The 18,132-nt window shown below is 41.7% G+C and overlaps 2 protein-coding genes across 7 annotated transcripts in view; one reads left to right on the top strand and one right to left on the bottom strand.

Moving 5' to 3' along the window:
• Positions 1–18,132, top strand: part of LOC137331279 (mediator of RNA polymerase II transcription subunit 12-like protein) — a 482,895-nt gene that overhangs the window by 232,381 nt on the left and 232,382 nt on the right. The window lies entirely within an intron of this gene.
• Positions 5,743–14,101, bottom strand: LOC137331007 (P2Y purinoceptor 14-like). Its single transcript, XM_067994598.1, has 2 exons — positions 14,022–14,101; positions 5,743–9,513 (listed from the first exon to the last, which is right to left on the bottom strand). The coding sequence occupies exon 2, from the start codon at positions 9,497–9,499 to the stop codon at positions 8,492–8,494; it is 1,008 nt and encodes a 335-aa protein (XP_067850699.1). The 5' UTR covers positions 9,500–9,513; positions 14,022–14,101; the 3' UTR covers positions 5,743–8,491.

Here is an 18,132-nt window from a genome sequence, read left to right as displayed (position 1 = left end):
TTTGAAGAACAATTGAACAGTATCTTCTGGTTGAATGGATTTTTTGTAAATGTGTCATAGTCCTCAATGTTAACATTTTCAATCCTCCAGGAGTCCAACAGGCAGGTCTATGGTGCACTAATACTCTGATAGAATGTGAATTTACCTGCCCCATTCTTACGTTGTGAGTTCCTGATTATTCTGGCTGATTTATAGGGTGGGGATAGATTGGGGAGGAGAGGAGTTAAGCAGAGGTTATTTACTACAAGGATTGAATAAAAATTCGAAGGAGTCGTAGTTTGATACAGAACTACTTAGTTCCCGGTTCTGTGGAGTGGGTCTTACTCAGAGGAGAGAGTGCTCCCACTGAGCTATGGCTGACACCTTGGAGCACCAATGAACTGAGCCATGGCGACATAAGGGGTAATTTTCACCTTCACCGCTTGGGCTGTGAACTGTTGAGTGGATCGCTCGCCCATTATAGAATCTGCCAGATTTTCGTTTCCATTGGATTGGAAAATCCAGTGGGTTCTATAATAGGCTGGTGATCTGCTTCACTGGTTTTCTGAAGGTGAAAATGAGCCCCATAGAGTTTAGGTTTGTACTTATGAGGAGCCATTAAAGAGTTAACGATCTCAGCCCTGCTGTGGTGGGTGCTACTAATTAAAGTTTGAGGATCTTCCAAGGGATAAAATCTAAGGAAGAGTTACCTCAAAATTCCTTTTTGTGAACTTACTCTTAGTGGCAAGTTTCATTGACAGACTGAGGCCCAGTAGCAGCCCGCCTGTCTAGCGATGGGAACACTCAAGAATGATGAAGGGGAAAAGACATACTTTAAAAAAGGGAGTCTTGCCCTCATCTTGTGTGTGTGTGTTAAAAAAAAAAGTAATTGAAACAAGGAAAAATGATTTGATTCATTGATTTAGACAATGTAGATTGTTTCTGAAAGATGGACCCATGAAGCTTGGTGTAGGAAGTAGCCTTATTGGTAAGGGACAATATGAAAGCTGTCAAAAGGATAGATAGATAGATATCATAGTGGAAAGACAAGAAATAGTAATTACAATCTACTATTGATGACCAGCTCACGGTGCAGATAAATTTTCTCACGAACTTTGGACTGAGGCTCTTACAAACATGTCACATGGGATCCTGACAGCTTAAAGAGAATGGGAAATTTTGATACCATCAATCTCGGATTGAGTTGAACCCAGATCGAAGAAGTGAAAGTGCAGATGTTGGGGACCTTCTAAGATCAAAAATGTAGGGGAAATGTGTTAACCCACCAGACTAGTCTGTGGTTTTATCTTTTTTTTTGTTCCTATTTCTGCACGTTTATGTTTCGAAGTAAATTCCTAACCCAGTGTTTATTAAAACACAGATTCTAGAGCTGGAGAATCTCGAACTAGGGTGCATAGACTCAGGATAAGGGGTCGGTGATTTAGGACTGAGATAAGGAGGAATTTCTTCCCTCAGAGGGTTGTGAATCTTTGGAATTCTCCACTCCAGGGGCCTGTGGATGCTCAGTCGTTGAGTATATTCAAGGCTGAGATCAATAGATTTTTGGACTCTAAAGCAATCAAGAGATATGAGGATTGAGAGGGAAAGTGGAGTTGAGGTCAAAGATCAGCCATGATCTTATTGAATTGCGGAGCAGGCTCGAGGGGTCATATGGCCTATTTCTTATGTTCTTATGATTGCCATATTCATCGTAAGTAGTTGGTTTCTGCTTAGTGTTTCAGAGGGATCACATTTACTCTATGTATGGCATTGATTGGATAGGCGCACTATGTAATGTAAAGTTAGGATCCTCTTCACTTCAAAAAGGTATTGGGAAGAAAAATTGGCAGATAAGCCAGTGGATAAATAATGGGAAATGTTCAAACAAGAGATGATTTGTATTAAGACTAGACATATGCCCACGAAGAAAAACTGGAATTACTTGAATGAGTTGAGAAAGAACAATTAAAATGAGATTTTTTAAAAAAGATGCACAAGACAAATCTAGGGCTAGCACATGAGAAAGTTTGGGTTGTTGCTTCCTCAAACAAGTTATGATGTGGAGATGCCGGTGATGGACTGGGGTTGACAATTGTAAACAATTTTACAACACCAAGTTATAGTCCAGCAATTTTATTTTACCTGAGGAAGGAGGAAGCCTCCTTCCTCAGGTAAAATAAAATTGCTGGACTATAACTTGGTGTTGTAAAATTGTTTACAATTGTCAACCCCAGTAACCTCAGGTAAATGTGAAATTTACCTGAGGAAGGAGGCTTCCTCCTTCCTCAGGTAAATTTCACATTTACCTGAGGAAGGAGGAAGCCTCCGAAAGCTTGTGAATTTAAAATAAAATTGCTGGACTATAACTTGGTGTTGTAAAATTGTTTACAATTGTCAAACAAGTTAAGCAGGTTGGTTAGAGAAGAACTTCCCCTTCTGAATCCACGATGACTGCTGTTTACTAGATTACTATTGATAGGCTAATTCTCACTTTGGCCCGGAATTTCCTGAAACAGCGTAACTGGCAAGTTACACTGAAATTTCCGCCAATCATCTTGTCGGTGAATTGTGCCGAAATTTCCTGAGATTTTGATTATTATGAACTGGAATGTAAAAACTGGTGTAAAACAAGTGGAAATCAGCGTAAAGAGTCACCTGAAACTTACTACATATTCCTTCTTCAAGTACCTGATGAAAATTAAAGTTTGAATCAAGCAAATCATCATTTATGCACATTAGGCACCGAATGTTTCATAAGATTTTTAATGCAAACAATTCTGATGCCATGATGGTGCATCCAAAGATAGAGAAAATACATTTCGGTCTCCGTGAGGAGAAATTTGAAAAAATTGCTGAAAGTAACGTCATAAAACACCAGAAATATGACATGTTGTTTTGCGGCTAAAATTTTAGGCGTAGATTTACAGCCCATTCAGAACTGTTATAAATTGAGGAAATTTGCACGATCTGCACTTTTGCTTGGAGGGTGGAGCTATGTTAATGAGTGGCAGAGGATTCCACTGGAGATTTTGGAGAACCAGTGCAAAAGATTGATGAAATTCGGGCGTCATTTTGTTTATCTCTGAGGGCATATTGCTACTGTTGTCTCTTGTGAATAACTGAGAAAGTAATTATTCAGAATATTCATTATCTTGTGGTCATCCTCTGTTTCAAACCTGTTTTTTGTCTTTCGTGGTTCTCACCTTTTCTCTGACCGAACTTTTAATGTTGAAGTACTGATGGAATTTCGTACTGTTATGTTTTGCCTCTGCAGCTGTGCTTTTTCCCCAGGTTTCCCTTTGCCTCTCGATCACCCTTTTAACGCTTCAGCACTGTGGAGATCTCCCATGGTGACAATGTTGTGCGGGGGAGCTTCTGCAAGAGGTTATCCCGCAAAAAACACCGGTAATAGTTACATCTGTGACAATATATGGTTCCCACCTGCAGGGGACTGGTCTCAACCGGTCGATGGAGCATGTGGTGTTCAATTTTATGCAAGCAAATTGGAAATTGTCCAATTTAGTTTTTCATAAATTGTACCCACATTTGTGGCTTAAATTTGTTACTTGGAAAATTGGACTGTTAGCGTTAGTTTTGGCGTGCAGAATTAGTGAATTGCAAACAGCTGTATTTAATTTGGCATTCTGTCCAAGTCTGTGGATTCGCTCATAGTTTTTACCTGACGTTGATTTGGGTCAAGAAATTGTCCCATTTCTCTTGTTCACTGCCATACAAGACTGAGCGGAAACGCCATCGTCACTATGTAGATTCTTGCAGAGCTTCATGATATATTGCTTTTCGTACTGCAATTTGGAAATTGTCGACAGTTATAATGTGGGGCAGGCTTAATGGACCAGCTGGTCTTTTCTTGCCCCTCATTTTGATATGTTTGTCTTTATTTTCTTTAAAGGCAAAGACAAAAGCCTCAGGCTCCTGCAGTTATTGGAGTGGATTTTGAAGATAATCTTTATCAATACAGATTTTTCTTTGATAGTTTTAGGGAGGTTATGGGTTGTGACAAAAAATGGTTTCAAGCTGCTGATGCGTTACACGTGACCTGCTTGCTTATTCTGGTATTGTTGCTTGTCTAATGTTAAAATTTTGTGCTTGTGCTGAGATGTTTCACATTCTCATTTTCTTGTGACCTCTTGCTCTCTCTTGGATTTGGAGATTGTTTTGTGCTTGTGAGGTGTTTTTGAGAATCTGCTTGTGTAAAAGTTTCAATATGAATGCTTCCCTGCCTGTTTCGCTGTTCCAATATATGGATGCCAGGCATGTGAAGATGATTCGCACTTTATACATGAACAAACAATTCTGACTGCGGTTGAATATTATTACTTAGAGGGAGATTTTAAGTTTCTGATGTCCTAAAACTGGTAAATACCCAGAAGAAATGGTAGCTGGGAAAATTAGTATTTGTGTTTCTCAGATCAGATACTCATTATTCAGCAGGAATAGCTGGCTTACAATTGACATCTTTAATTGCTTTACCTTGGACTTGAATCTTGTGAATTCTCAGCAGTGTAACAAGTGACTACATGGTTCCAGCTGTCATTTGAGTTAGGATCATCATCCCAAGAATGGAGGCCGCGAGTTGGAATGGCAAAATATGATCAGGTGCGACACTTCTCATAAACTGACTTTTAAAAAATTTGTATACAATCTGCCTCTCTTTCCAATTGCAAAATTGGAGCAAAATATTGTGGAAAAAAATATGAGAACATTTGAATGAAGCCTGAAGGTTTGTTCCAAGTGCACCAGCAGCCATTCGGTACTCGGCCCAAGTGGCCCCTTCATGTGAGCGTAGACTGTGAGACTTAACCGCCTCGATCAACTGTGAGAGATCTCACATCTCTCACATCAGAGCATTCCTGTCCTTGCCTGTGTTTTCCAGCAGGGGCCACTGGACAGCAACTGAGATCTGAATTCTTAACTAATTTTTTTTTCTTCCCTGGATTGTAACTACTTTGGTAAGATCAGCTAATTCAACACAGACTTAAGGGTTGAATCTGCGACCTTCTGGGTCTGTATAGCTGAACACAGCACTGGGTGGTGCATTTACTCACTGATCTATTCTGTTTCCGCATTTCACAGGCTGCTACACAGAGTTGAAGAGATGCAATCAGATTTTCATTTCCTTACAATGTTTTTATATTAAGTCACAAAATCAAAATTAATTTTCACTTTGGGTTTTTGTCTTTAGTCCAGTTGTGGTTGTGCAGCGAGAGGCAGTGTGTATTAATGCATATCTTTTTGCAGCAACGGATAATTAATTGCATGTTCCTTATATATTTCCAAGAAACGTTTTGAGAGTGGAATCAATAGAATTATCAGACAGTAAGTGAATGAGTCAAACTAAGCATGAGCCTGCAAACTGGCCCTGGTTAGTTATAAAGTGGATAGATAGAGCCGAGTGTAAACCCATTTTGCAGTGCTTGTATTAATTTGCTAATGTTCCACGGTGAATGTTGGACTCAGAATTGGTTGCTTACAACAAGTGACTGTCTCCTGCTCAAGCTCATTTAATCTGGCAAGCTTGTCATTTACTCTAGATTCATAGAAATTACTGCCACGAGTAGGCAATTCAGCCCATCACGCTGGGGTTAGTTCTTGAATGGAAGCTGTCTGTGACGATCCGGATTCTTTCCCCTCAGTCTGGTTCAGTAAAAACTGAAGTCGAATACATTTTAAAGTTCAGCACAACTTTAATAGCAGGGTTCTTAGTCTGCAGCATTGATTTGGACTCCTGATAGAGTCCCTCTATGCTGGCAGAGCAAGAACAAAAACATACAGAAATCCACACGTTTTTATACAAATCAATAGGGTTGGAACATACTTAACGAGGGTCAACACCAATCATAAGCCGGGCATAGGTTGCCATGCGAGGTTACATTATTTCCGGCCAATCATAAATCGTCCATGTGCTGATCATGCTGCTGTTAGACATCAAAGGGGATACTTCCTCACCTTCCAACTTGGAATGTTCTTCCCTGTCCCTTCTGTTCCTTATCTCCCAACCTGGAATGTCTTTCAACTTTGGCTAAGCTTGTTACCTATATTGATCTGCCATAAACATGGAGACATTCAGACCAGTCCTTGAATCACATCAAAGACTCTACATTGCTAAGACCATGCAACCCTGCTGACTACGCAAACATATGGCCCAGCAGGAGGGCCAGGCCACCTGTACCAATCTCAGTTACTAACTAATTAACCCTTTCTAACCATTTTGCATTCTGCTTCTTTGCCACGTAGGCATCTTAATATTTTACCGAAAACTGACCACGTAGGGATTCTCATTTGGTGTAATCCCATTTCCCTGCCCTGTACCCATATACTTTGATATTTTTTATTTTCAAATCCTGATCTAATGCTCTTTTAAAATGATAGTTTGGATCACTTCTTCTAATCTGGAGGGACAAAACTGTTGGGACGTGGCATTTTTCTTACTGAGCTCCAGATAGCACTGCCGAGTAGGATAGTCCTGATAATCAGTGTAAAGCTTAGCAGGAATCCGTTCTTCTGAGCTACAAGATCTGCTGGAGTTTAAATAACTCTGGCACACTTGGGGGGCCAACCATGTCATAGCTCTACCAAAGAGCACCTAAGCGCTCAACACTTGTCCAAGTGGAATGTGTTCCTATGGAGAATGTGTGTGCACTCCACATGACACAGAAATAGAAACTCTGCCATTGGTATAGGTTTCTCCAGCTGAGTTGGAGACTCTTAAATGTGATGATGGGATTCCGCATGTGGTAGACACTGAGCTGTGCAAATAAAGAACGTTTTATAATGAACAGAAAGCAAAATACTGCAGATGCTGGAAAACTGAAACAAAAACAGAAAACCTTGGAAGCACTCAGCTTCTGACAGCACCTGACAGAACAGAGGAAGGGTTCACGATCCGAACATCAACTTGTGTGTCCTGGACAAATGCTGTCTGACTTGTTTAACATTTTTGATACACTCAATAAGAGTTTCTGCCTCAATTTCCACTGTATAAAGCGTGTTCTAATAAACCTGTGTGAAAAAATTCTTCTAACTTCCTCCTTCATTCTTCTCGTGAAATTCCTGAGTCTAAGTCCCCTTGTTACCAATTTGGCAAACGGTAGAAATAATCTATCACTATTTACCTTCTGAATACTCTTGAGACTTGTGAAAGATCCCAGCCCCCTTAACTTTTGTTGCAATGATAAAAGCCCTAATTGTTTGAATCTTAATGTAAGTGAATCTTTGCTGTATTTTTTTCGATGACTTTTATGATCATCCTATAATTGGGCACCTAAAATTGCATGCAGTGCTCCAACTGCGGCCTAACCAATATCTTTAACTTTTATATGTCCCTGGACCTCGGCTCTATGTCCCTGGACCTCTCTGTTCCACTCTGTTAAGGACTTCACCATTTGAGTTATATTTCCTTTCATGGTTTTTCCTGAATGGTACTATTTCATTTTTTTCTGCTAAAATTGTATCTGCCATCCAGCTGCCCACTTCACGACCTCAGGTTGTTCCAAAGTGCTTCAAAACCAATTAAGTACTTTTGAAGTGTGGTCACTGTTGTAATGTAGTAGCCAATTTGGGCACAGTATGGTCCCACAAAGAGCCATGAGCTAAATGACCAGATCATCTGTTTAGGGTATTGGATGAGGGATAAATATTGGGCAGGACACCGGGGGGAACTCGACTGCTCTTCTTCAGATAGTGACATGGGATCTCTTGTGTGCAGCAGAGATGGAAGATGGGGCCTCAGTATAACATCTCCCCTGAAAGATGGCACCTCCGACAGTGCAGCATTCCCTCAGGACTGCACTGAAGAGTCAGCTCAGTTTATGTGCTCATGCCTCTGGAGTGGAGCATGAACCCACGACCTTCTGACTCGGGTGAGAGTGCTAAGTGGCTTACCACTTAGCTTTAAAATATGGAAGGTGTGCAGATGAAACAATTGCAAACAGCACTACGTAGCAACCTGGAGGTGGTACTGTGGCCAATTTAAAGGTGACCAGATTACTTTTATCCTCATTCATGTTCATCTCTTTTTCTTGAAAAAAAGAACAAGGAAGGAATGACAAAGCACATGACATCTGTTCAGGTGTTGAAAATTCATGAAAGTAAACTACAAGCTATTGCTAGAACACTTTAAGGGAAAGAAAATTGACCCTTCTGGATGGGTAGAGAGGTACGCAACACTTTCATGTCAGAAAGCCAACTGTTTCAACCCAAGTTGAGGTTTTTGATGGAGGTTGTGATGACACTTTGCTGCAGGCATGTAGGTATGGTGCAGTAAATTGTTGGCTTAGCATTTGTAGTAGAAGCTAATGATTTGGTTGAGGGAGTTTTTGTATCAAAAGCAACTTGGGGACCAGTGGTTTGTTGGAGCTGGGAGATCAATTGGACATGTTATTTGGCAGCAATTTCTTGCTTCTCACTTCAGACAGATCTGCAATGAAGCTCCTTTGTACTCACATTTTTAAATAGCATCTTGTTGCGATTTGAGTTCGTTAGAGCTGGATTATTATGTGCACATATCATTTGACAGTGATTTCTTGTTTCTGCCTTCAGACATTTCTATATCAAGGTATCGTTGCACTCGCATCTTTTTAAATAGCAGCTTAGTGAATGATTTGCACAGCAGGAGGTAGAGGACTGGATCAAGCCAAATGTTACATGCGCACAGTAGCAGTGTGGCCTCCTTTGCATAATGCAGTATATTGTATGTTGTACAGTTTCTCTTATCTAGTCGGCTGTTATCGTACGGGAGTCTGATGAATTGATACGGCACAAAGCAGATGATGAAGACGGCTATGATGCTGAATATGTTACGATTAGCTTTCTTTTTCACATTGCTGGAATCCTTTTGGAATTTTTGGTCGGACCAATATATTTTTTTTACGATGGCCGAATAACACACAATGAGCAACACAAAAGTGATCCAGAAAATAACTTTGCATTTTAAAACTATAAAATGGTGCCAAGTTACACCCAGTTTACTTTTCAACTGCAGACACCGTGCCGCAGTTTTCTCTGTTGGGATTTTGTTTGTCAAAATGATGCTTGGTAGCGCAAAGCACGTCATGAGGACCCAGCAACTCGCACATATGACCTTGGCAAATGTGACCTTTTGCACAGTGAGTCTTTTACTGGGCTGTACAATTTTCAGATACCTGTCAAAACTGATCAGGCCGAGGAATATTATGCTCAGGTACAAGCTGTTATAGAAGATCACAGCAGAGTAGCGACACACAAATGCTTGCAACTGCCAGGGCCCAAGGCGTGAATCGGAGAGTATTTTAAAAGGAAGTGTAAGGACCATCACCAGATCAGCGGTCACGATGTTTTTGAGGTAAACCACAAAGCTGGATTGATTTGGAATATGACAGAAGATCCAGGCAGCCAGTGTGTTCAGCAGTAATCCTCCAATGAAAACAGAAAAGTACAAGAGTGGAAGGACCGCCTTTGTCACTGTGGGGTTGCGCAAGTCTCTGCAGTTGGTGGTGTTGAGAGAATCTGTGCTCGTATTCATTTCTGTATTTTTCTCTGAGAAGAGGGAAAGAAAATTTAGAAATTGTTGAGATCAATCATTGTAAAATAATTTTTAGATGTAAATTGCTATTGTTGGGATTTTACGATCTATGGTATTTATGCACAGAGGAAATTTATGAACTAGAAATCCCCTTTGGCCCAACAAGCCTGTCGCATTTTAGTTCATCACGACCAACTTTCTCTTCACAGCTTCCACTCCTTTCTCTATCCAGAAATATATTAATTAAATTACACGAGGTGTGTCTGTTCATAGTGTATGAAATAATTTTGACTTCTGTTTGCTCCTAATTGTTAAATATTAAAATTGCATGCCATATTGTGTGAATAATTCAGTGCAAAACATTTTGCTGAGATCAGTTTAAATATTGAGAATCACCATTTACAACTTGAATATCCCTAACTTTCTCCATAAATTATATTCCTAAAACTTAGAATCAGAAATGTTCTATTAATTAACTGCCGATTAATTTGTGGTGACTGCTCAAAGTGTGGTGTCTGGGCCCTTACCACGTGGTACAGCAGATATTGGTAAATGTAACAGTTTGTGGAAGATGGGCTGGAATTGTACTTTGGTAGGATGTGTGTTTGGTTTAGTTGGGCTTGGGGGAGAAAATGACAAAGTCTTGCATTTCTATAGAATCAAAAAAGAGCTATCCAGCTTAATCGCACTTTCCAGCAATTGGTCCATAGCTCTATAGATTATGGCATTTCAAGTGCACACCCAAGTACTTTTTAAATGATTTGAGGGCTTCTGCCTGTACCACCCTTTCAGGCAGTGAGTTCGAGACCACCACCACTGAAAGAATTTCTCCCCAGCTCCCCTCTAATCCTTCTACCAATTACTTTAAATCTATGCCCTCTGGTCACTGCGAAGGGAAATAAATCCTTCCTATCCACTCTATCGAGGCCCATCATAATCTTATACACCTCAATTAAACCCCCCCACAGCCTCCTCTGTTCCAATGAAAACAACCCCTGCCTATCCAATCTTCCCTCATAACTAAAATTCTCCAGTCCTGGCAACATCCTCATAAATCTCCTCTGTACCCTCTCAAGTGCAATTACATCTTTACTGTAATGTGGTGACCAGAAGTGTAAGCAGTACTCAAGCTGTGGTCTAACTAATGTTTTATATAGGTCTAGCATAAACTCCCTGCTCTTATATTCTGTATCTCGGCTAATAAAGGAAAGTATCCCGTACGCCTTTATAACCACCTTATCTACCTGTCCTGCTACCTTCAGGGATCTGTGGACATGCACTGCAAGGTCCCACTGTTGCTCTACGCCTCAATATCCTCCCATTTATTGTGTATATCCCTGCCTTGTTTGCCCTCCCCAAATGCATCACACTTCTCCGGATTGAATTTCATTTGCCACTTTTCTGCCCTCCTGACCAGTCCATTGATATCCTCCTGCAGTCGACAGCTTTCCTTCTCACTGTCAACCACATGGCCAATTTTTGTATCATCTGCAAACTTCTTAATCATGCCCTTTACATTTCGGTCTAAATCATAAATATATACCACAAAAAGCAAGGGGCCGAGTACTGAGCCCTGCAGAACCCCACTGGAAACTGCCTTCTGGTCACAAAAACACCCTTCGACCATTACCCTTTGCTTCCTGCCACTGAGCCAATTTTATATCCAACTTGCCACTTTCCCTTGGACCCCATGGGCTTTTACTTTTCTGACCAGTCTGCCATGTGGGACCTTGTCAAAAGCCTCGCTAAAATCCATATAGACCACATCAAATGCGCTACCCTCATCGACCCTCCCTGTTACTGCTTCAAAAAATTCAATATATAGCACCTTTCATGATCTCAGGACGTCCTAAAGCGCTTCACAAAAAATGAAGTACTTTTTTTTTAAGTTTAGTCACTGTTGTAATGTTCTACAACATTTTGTCCTGTTGACGGCTGTTCATTAAATCCTTAAAAGTGATATGTTTGTTTCAGTGATGGACGTTTTAGGGAATGACTCCTGATATTTCCAAGCAGTCGATGAGTGTGCAAGGCAATTAGAGTGTGTCAAAAATCTGGAAGTTGCAAAATATAGCCCATTAAATGTTTCTGCATGTCTTGTAAAATAGCATGCTGGAAATTAGACACCATTGACCAGAAACTTAACTGGACAAGCCACATAATACTGTGGCTACGAGAGCAGGTCAGAGGCTGGGTATTCTGCGGCAAGTGACTCACCTCCTGACTCCCCAAAGTCTTTCCACCATCTACAAGGCACAAGTCAGGAGTGTGATGGAATACTCTCCACTTGGCTGGATGGGGCAGCTCCAACAACACTCAAGAAGCTCGACACCATCCAAGATAAAGCAGCCCGCTTGATCGGCACCCCATCCACCACCCTAAACATTCACTCCCTTCACCACCGGCGCACCGTGGCTGCAGTGTGTACCATCTACAGGATGCACTGCCGGAACTTGCCAAGGCTTCTTTGACAGTGCCTCTGAAACCCGCGATCTCTTCCACCTAGAAGGACAAGCACATGGGAACAACACCACCTGCACGTTCCCCTCCAAGTCACACACCATCCCGACTTGGAAACATATCGCCGTTCCTTCATCGTCACTGGGTCAAAATCCTGGAACTCCCTACCTAACAGTACTGTTAGGTAGGGAGTTCCAGGATTTCGTGGGTTCTGATATAATTACACATTGTCACGTAATGCTAGAGACAGCAGGAAAGGCTTTTAATAATATCTCCACATTATAAATCATATTGGAGGCAGTAACTAAATCTTTGGGTTCACATAACAAATTGCCACCTTGGGTTTTTCAGTTTTATATCCTTTTGATTCCCTCAGTTGGACCACAGCTTTGTAATCCACTCACCTATTTAGCATCTTGCATTAGTTAGAAGATGTGATGTGGAGATGCCGGTGATGGACTGGGGTGGACAAATGTAAGGACTTGCACAACACCAGGTGATAGTCCAACAGTTTTGTTTTAAATCACAAGCTTTCGGAGCTTACCTCCTTCGTCAGGTGAGTGAAGGGATTCTAAAAACGCACAGCATATATAGTCAGAGAATCTGTAATCACCAGGCATTTTTCTCTGACTATATATGCTATGCGTTTTTGGAATCCCTTCACTCACCTGACGAAGGAGGTAAGCTCCGAAAGCTTGTGATTTAAAATAAAACTATTGGACGATCACCTGGTGTTGTACAAGTCCTTACATTAGTTAGAAGAGGGAATGTTGGTTCGGTTTCTGTGCTGCTGTTCTATAATCCTACAGAGGGCACTGCCTTCTCATCAATGATGTAACCAGCAAACCCTAATTTGCCATGGTCATTGTGAAGGCTGTTTTTTTATGTAATCACTTTTTAAAAACTTCATGCGAGGATCTTGTGCCAGAAAATACGCACAGAATTCCAAAGCGTTGCCCTTTAAAACCCACTGAAGTGAGTGTGAGAATGGCCAAATGTGCAGTCATACTGCATCAGTGCTTCCGTCCTCTTTGAAGATGGCTGTCTGCCTGTACCTGGTAATTCAGTGCAGGCACCCTGAGGAATGGGGATCAATCTTCTTCCGTGCTTGCACTTGTGTTCCAACATACTGCACCATTGTGTTGCTGCTAGTTTTTCTATCAGTTTTCTCCCCTTTTATTCTGTTCATTCCTTGCAGAATACCTTGCCCAATTCTCAGGTGGGAACCTTGGCCAGTTTCCCCCTCCTCCCAGTCGAGGGATGTTGAACAAGTTACAACATCTGTGGCTTGTGTCGGCTGAGAACTTGAACCTTTACTCTGCTGGTGTTTTGTGGCTCAGCTGTTCACTGCCATAACCAGGAGCGCCCAAGAGCCACGTTAATACAGTATTTGCAAAGATACAAACAGGTTTTCAAAATCCCCTTTTGATACCAAAATAGATCAAAATTAGTGTGCCTAACCCACATTTTAAGCAACAAAATGGAAGTAAATCTAGAAAACCCACAGACCCGTCTTTGTTTCTTCACATTGGGGTTTTCTCCCTGTTTCGGTCTGACTCTTACCTGGACTGGTGTTTCTTTTGCTTTCTCTATTCCTTGACTGAACCAGTAATTCAATTGTCAGACCTTTCCTTTTTATTTTTATTATATATAATTGCATCCTAATATATGTCACATAAAGCGTTGATGCTAGTTTTTCAAACCCCACAAAGACATTACTCAAACACATCCCTTCACAGGACCTCAGATCTGTGGAACTCCTTGTCTCCATCATTCTTTCCTTCCTTTTACAATCTACAGGCTTTATAAATCCAATCTTTGCACCAACCTAACGATTGTGTTAGAAGTTGTGACGAAAGGTTCTACCCTAAATATTAACCTGCCTTTCTCTTTAAAATTGTTGACTGATCTGCTCTGTATTTTCAGCATGTTGTTTTTATTTTCTCTTCTACTTTCTTTCTCCTTCTCTCCTAACCTTGGTCCTGTAATTTTGCAGTGATACCAATGAACATCTGTAGTTTTCTCAATTTATGTATAAAAATAATTCAAAACGAGGACTTACGAGGATCACCTTCAGATCTTTGCAGCAAACCTTTCCAGATAATGATCCTTTTGATAATTCTGTCAGCACACAACTCTAACTCCAGGTTGATCCAAAGCTGGTGGAGTTGAAGTTTAAATAAAAGGAAGCAAGTTCGCTGCACAGTCTGATGCCATTTGCTGGTGTGTGGAGTAACTGAAAATGTGTAAGCAGATGATAAGTGACAACTGTATCAAACTTGTGTATTACTTTGGGTTGCTGTTACTCAGCTGAAGCACTTTTCAGGAAGTTACTACTTCCTTTATTATTTTAAATCTTTAGATAGGGCACTTCAACAGGCAACCAATTCGCAACACCCAGTCAGCAAGTTGAAAGTCTACTGCATTGGTGTTTTAGCCAAACTGGAGCTGTGGCAATGATGTTTCGTGTCCCCCAATAAAGTGTAACTCTTGGGCCCTTTGCCAATGTTTTCTTTGGACTAAGATAAAAGAGCAGGCGTCAAGGATGGAGCCTGAGTAAGACAGTGGGCTGTGGAAGTGTGAAACTTCCAATGGAACTTCAATGATATGTCTATGATAGAATTTTTGCAACATCTGCATTCTGTAATTCTTTTTCATCAAAGAAAGGGTTTGAGGAGTTTTTTTTGAAGAACAATTGAACAGTATCTTCTGGTCAAATGGAATTTTTGTAAATGTGTCATAGTCCTCAAAATGTTAGCATTTTCAATCCTCCAGGAGTCCAACAGGCAGTTCTATGGTGCATTAATACTCTGATAGAATGTGAATTTACCTGCCCCATTCTTACTTTGTGAGTTCCTGATTATTCTGGCTGATTTATAGGGTGGGGATAGATTGGGGAGGAGAGGAGTTAAGCAGAGGTTATTTACTACAAGGATTAAATAAAAATTCAAAGGAGTCGTAGTTTGATACAGAACTACTCAGTTCCCCGTTCTGTGGAGTGGGTCTTACTCAGAGGCGAGAGTGCTCCCACTGAGCTATGGCTGACACCTTGGAGCACCAATGAACTGAGCCATGGCGACATAAGGGGTAATTTTCACCTTCACCGCTTGGGCTGTGAACTGTTGAGTGGATCGCTCGCCCATTATAGAATCTGCCAGATTTTCGTTTCCATTGGATTGGAAAATCCAGTGGGTTCTATAATAGAGTCATAGAAGTTTACAACATGGAAACAAGCCCTTCGGCCCAACATGTCCATGTCGCCCAGTTTATACCACTAAGCTATTCCCAGTTGCCTGCATTTGGCCCATATCCCTCTATACCCATCTTACCCATGTAACTGTCCAAATGCTTTTTAAAAGACAAAATTGTACCCGCCTCTACTACTGCATCTGGCAGCTCGTTCCAGACACTCACCACCCTTTGAGTGAAAAAATTGCCTCTCTGGACCCTTTTGTATCTCTCCCCTCTCACCTTAAATCTATGTCCCCTCGTCATAGACTCCCCGACCTTTGGGAAAAGATTTTGACGATCTACCTTATCTATGCCCCTCATTATTTTATAGACTTCTATAAGATCACCCCTCAACCTCCTACTCTCCATGGAAAAAAGTCTCAGTCTATCCACCCTCGCCCTATAAGTCAAACCATCAAGTCCCGGTTGCATCCTAGTAAATCTTTTCTGCACTCTTTCTAGTTTAATAATATCCTTTCTATAATAAGGTGACCAGAACTGTGCACAGTATTCCAAGTGTGGCCTAACTAATGTCTTGTACAACTTCAACAAGACATCCCAACTCCTGTATTCAATGTTCTGACCAATGAAACCAAGCATGCTGAATGCCTTCTTCACCACCCGATCCACCTGTAACTCCACTTTCAAGGAGCTATGAACCTGTACTCCTAGATCTCTTTGTTCTATAACTCTCCCCAACGTCCTACCATTAACGGAGTAGGTCCTGGCCCGATTCGATCTACCAAAATGCATCACCTCACATTTATCTAAATTAAACTTCATCTGCCATTCATCGGCCCACTGGCCCAATTTATCAAGATCCCGTTGCAATCCGAGATAACCTTTTTCACTGTCCACAATGCCACCAATCTTGGTGTCATCTGCAAACTTACTAACCATGCCTCCTAAATTCTCATCCAAATCATTAATATAAATAACAAATAACAGCGGACCCAGCACCGATCCCTGAGGCACACCGCTGGTCACAGGCCTCCAGTTTGAAAAACAACCCTCTACAACCACCCTCTGTCTTCTGCCGTCAATCCAATTTTGTTTCCAATTGGCTACCTCACCTTGGATCCCGTGAGATCTAACCTTATGTAACAACCTACCATGCGGTACCTTGTCAAAGGCTTTGCTAAAGTCCATGTAGACCACGTCTACTGCACAGCCCTCATCTATCTTCTTGGTTACCCCTTCAAAAAACTCAATCAAATTTGTGAGACATTTCCTCTCCCAAAACCATGCTGACTGTTCCTAATCAGTCCCCGCCTCTCCAAATGCCCGCATATCCTGTCTCTCAGAATACCCTCTAACAACTTACCCACTACAGTTGTCAGGCTCACCGGTCTGTAGTTCCCAGGCTTTTCCCTGCCGCCCTTCTTAAACAAAGGCACAACATTTGCTACCCTCCAATCTTCAGGCACCTCACCTGTAGCGGTGGATGATTCAAATATCTCTGCTAGGGGACCCGCAATTTCCTCCCTAACCTCCCATAACGTCCTGGGATACATTTCATCAGGTCCCGGAGATTTATCTACCTTGATGCGCGTTAAGACTTCCAGCACCTCCCTCTCTGTAATATGTACACTCCTCAAGACATCACTATTTATTTCCCCAAGTTCCCTAACATCCATACCTTTCTCAACCATAAATACCGATGCAAAATATTCATTTAGGATCTCGCCCATCTCTTGTGGTTCCGCCACAAGATGACCTTGTTGATGCTTAAGAGGCCCTACTCTCTCCCTAGTTACTCTTTTGCCCCTTATGTATTTGTAGAAGCACTTTGGATTCTCCTTTGCCTTATCTGCCAAAGCAATCTCATGTCCCCTTTTTGCCCTCCTGATTTCTCTCTTAACTCTACTCCGGCAATCTCTATACTCTTCAAGGGATCCACTTCTACCCAGCTGTCTATGCATGTCATATGCCTCCTTCTTTTTGACTCGGGCCTCAATCTCCCGAGTCATCCAAGGTTCCCTACTTCTACCAGCCTTGCCCTTCACTTTATAAGGAATGTACTTACCCTGAACCCTGGTTAACACACTTTTGAAGGCCTCCCACTTACCAGATGTCCCTTTGCCTGCCAACAGACTCTCCCAATCAACTTCTGCAAGTTCCTGTCTTATACCATTAAAATTGGCCTTTTCCCACTTTAGAATTTTAACTTTTGGGCCAGACCTATCATTCTCCATAGCTATCTTAAAACTAATGGAATTATGATCACTGGTCCCAAAGTGATCCCTCACTAACACTTCTGTCACCTGCCCTTCCTTATTTCCCAAGAGGAGGTCAAGTTTTGCCCCCTCTCTCGTCGGGCCATCCACATACTGAATGAGAAATTCCTCCTGAATACACTCAACAAATGTCTCTCCATCCAAGCCCCTAATGCTATGGCTGTCCCAGTCAATGTTGGGAAAGTTAAAGTCCCCTACTATTACCACCCTATTTTTATTGCAGCTGTCTGTAATCTCCTTACATATTTGCTCCTCAATTTCCCGTTGACTATTTGGGGGTCTGTCGTACAATCCTATCAAGGTGATCTCTCCCTTCTTATTTTTCAGTTCTACCCATATAGACTCTGTGGGCGAACCCTCGAATATATCCCCTCTCACTACTGCCGTGATGTTCTCCCTAATCAAGAACGCAACTCCCCCTTCTCTCTTACCTCCTGCTCTATCTTTCCTATAGCATCTGTACCCTGGAACATTTAGCTGCCAGTCCTGCCCCTCCCTTAGCCATGTTTCAGTAATAGCTATAACATCCCAGTCCCATGTACCCATCCATGCCCTGAGTTCATCTACCTTGCCCATCAGACTTCTTGCACTGAAGTAAATGCAATTTAATCTAGACTTCCCTTGGTCTTTGCCCTGCTTTCTCAGACCATCTGTCCGGTCATGTTTTGTACACTCTCCCTTATTGCCTTTTGTTTCTGTCACCAC

Source organism: Heptranchias perlo, chromosome 13 (assembly GCF_035084215.1).
Source record: "Heptranchias perlo isolate sHepPer1 chromosome 13, sHepPer1.hap1, whole genome shotgun sequence".
In the NCBI taxonomy this organism is placed as follows: domain Eukaryota; kingdom Metazoa; phylum Chordata; class Chondrichthyes; order Hexanchiformes; family Hexanchidae; genus Heptranchias; species Heptranchias perlo.
The sequence above is the reverse complement of the archived record's forward strand: the minus strand, read 5'-3'. Positions and strand labels throughout refer to the sequence as shown.

Excerpts from the sequence above, each read along its gene's own strand:
- LOC137331007 (XM_067994598.1), bottom strand. The coding sequence starts at position 9,499 with ATGAATACGAGCACAGATTCTCTCAACACCACCAACTGCAGAGACTTG.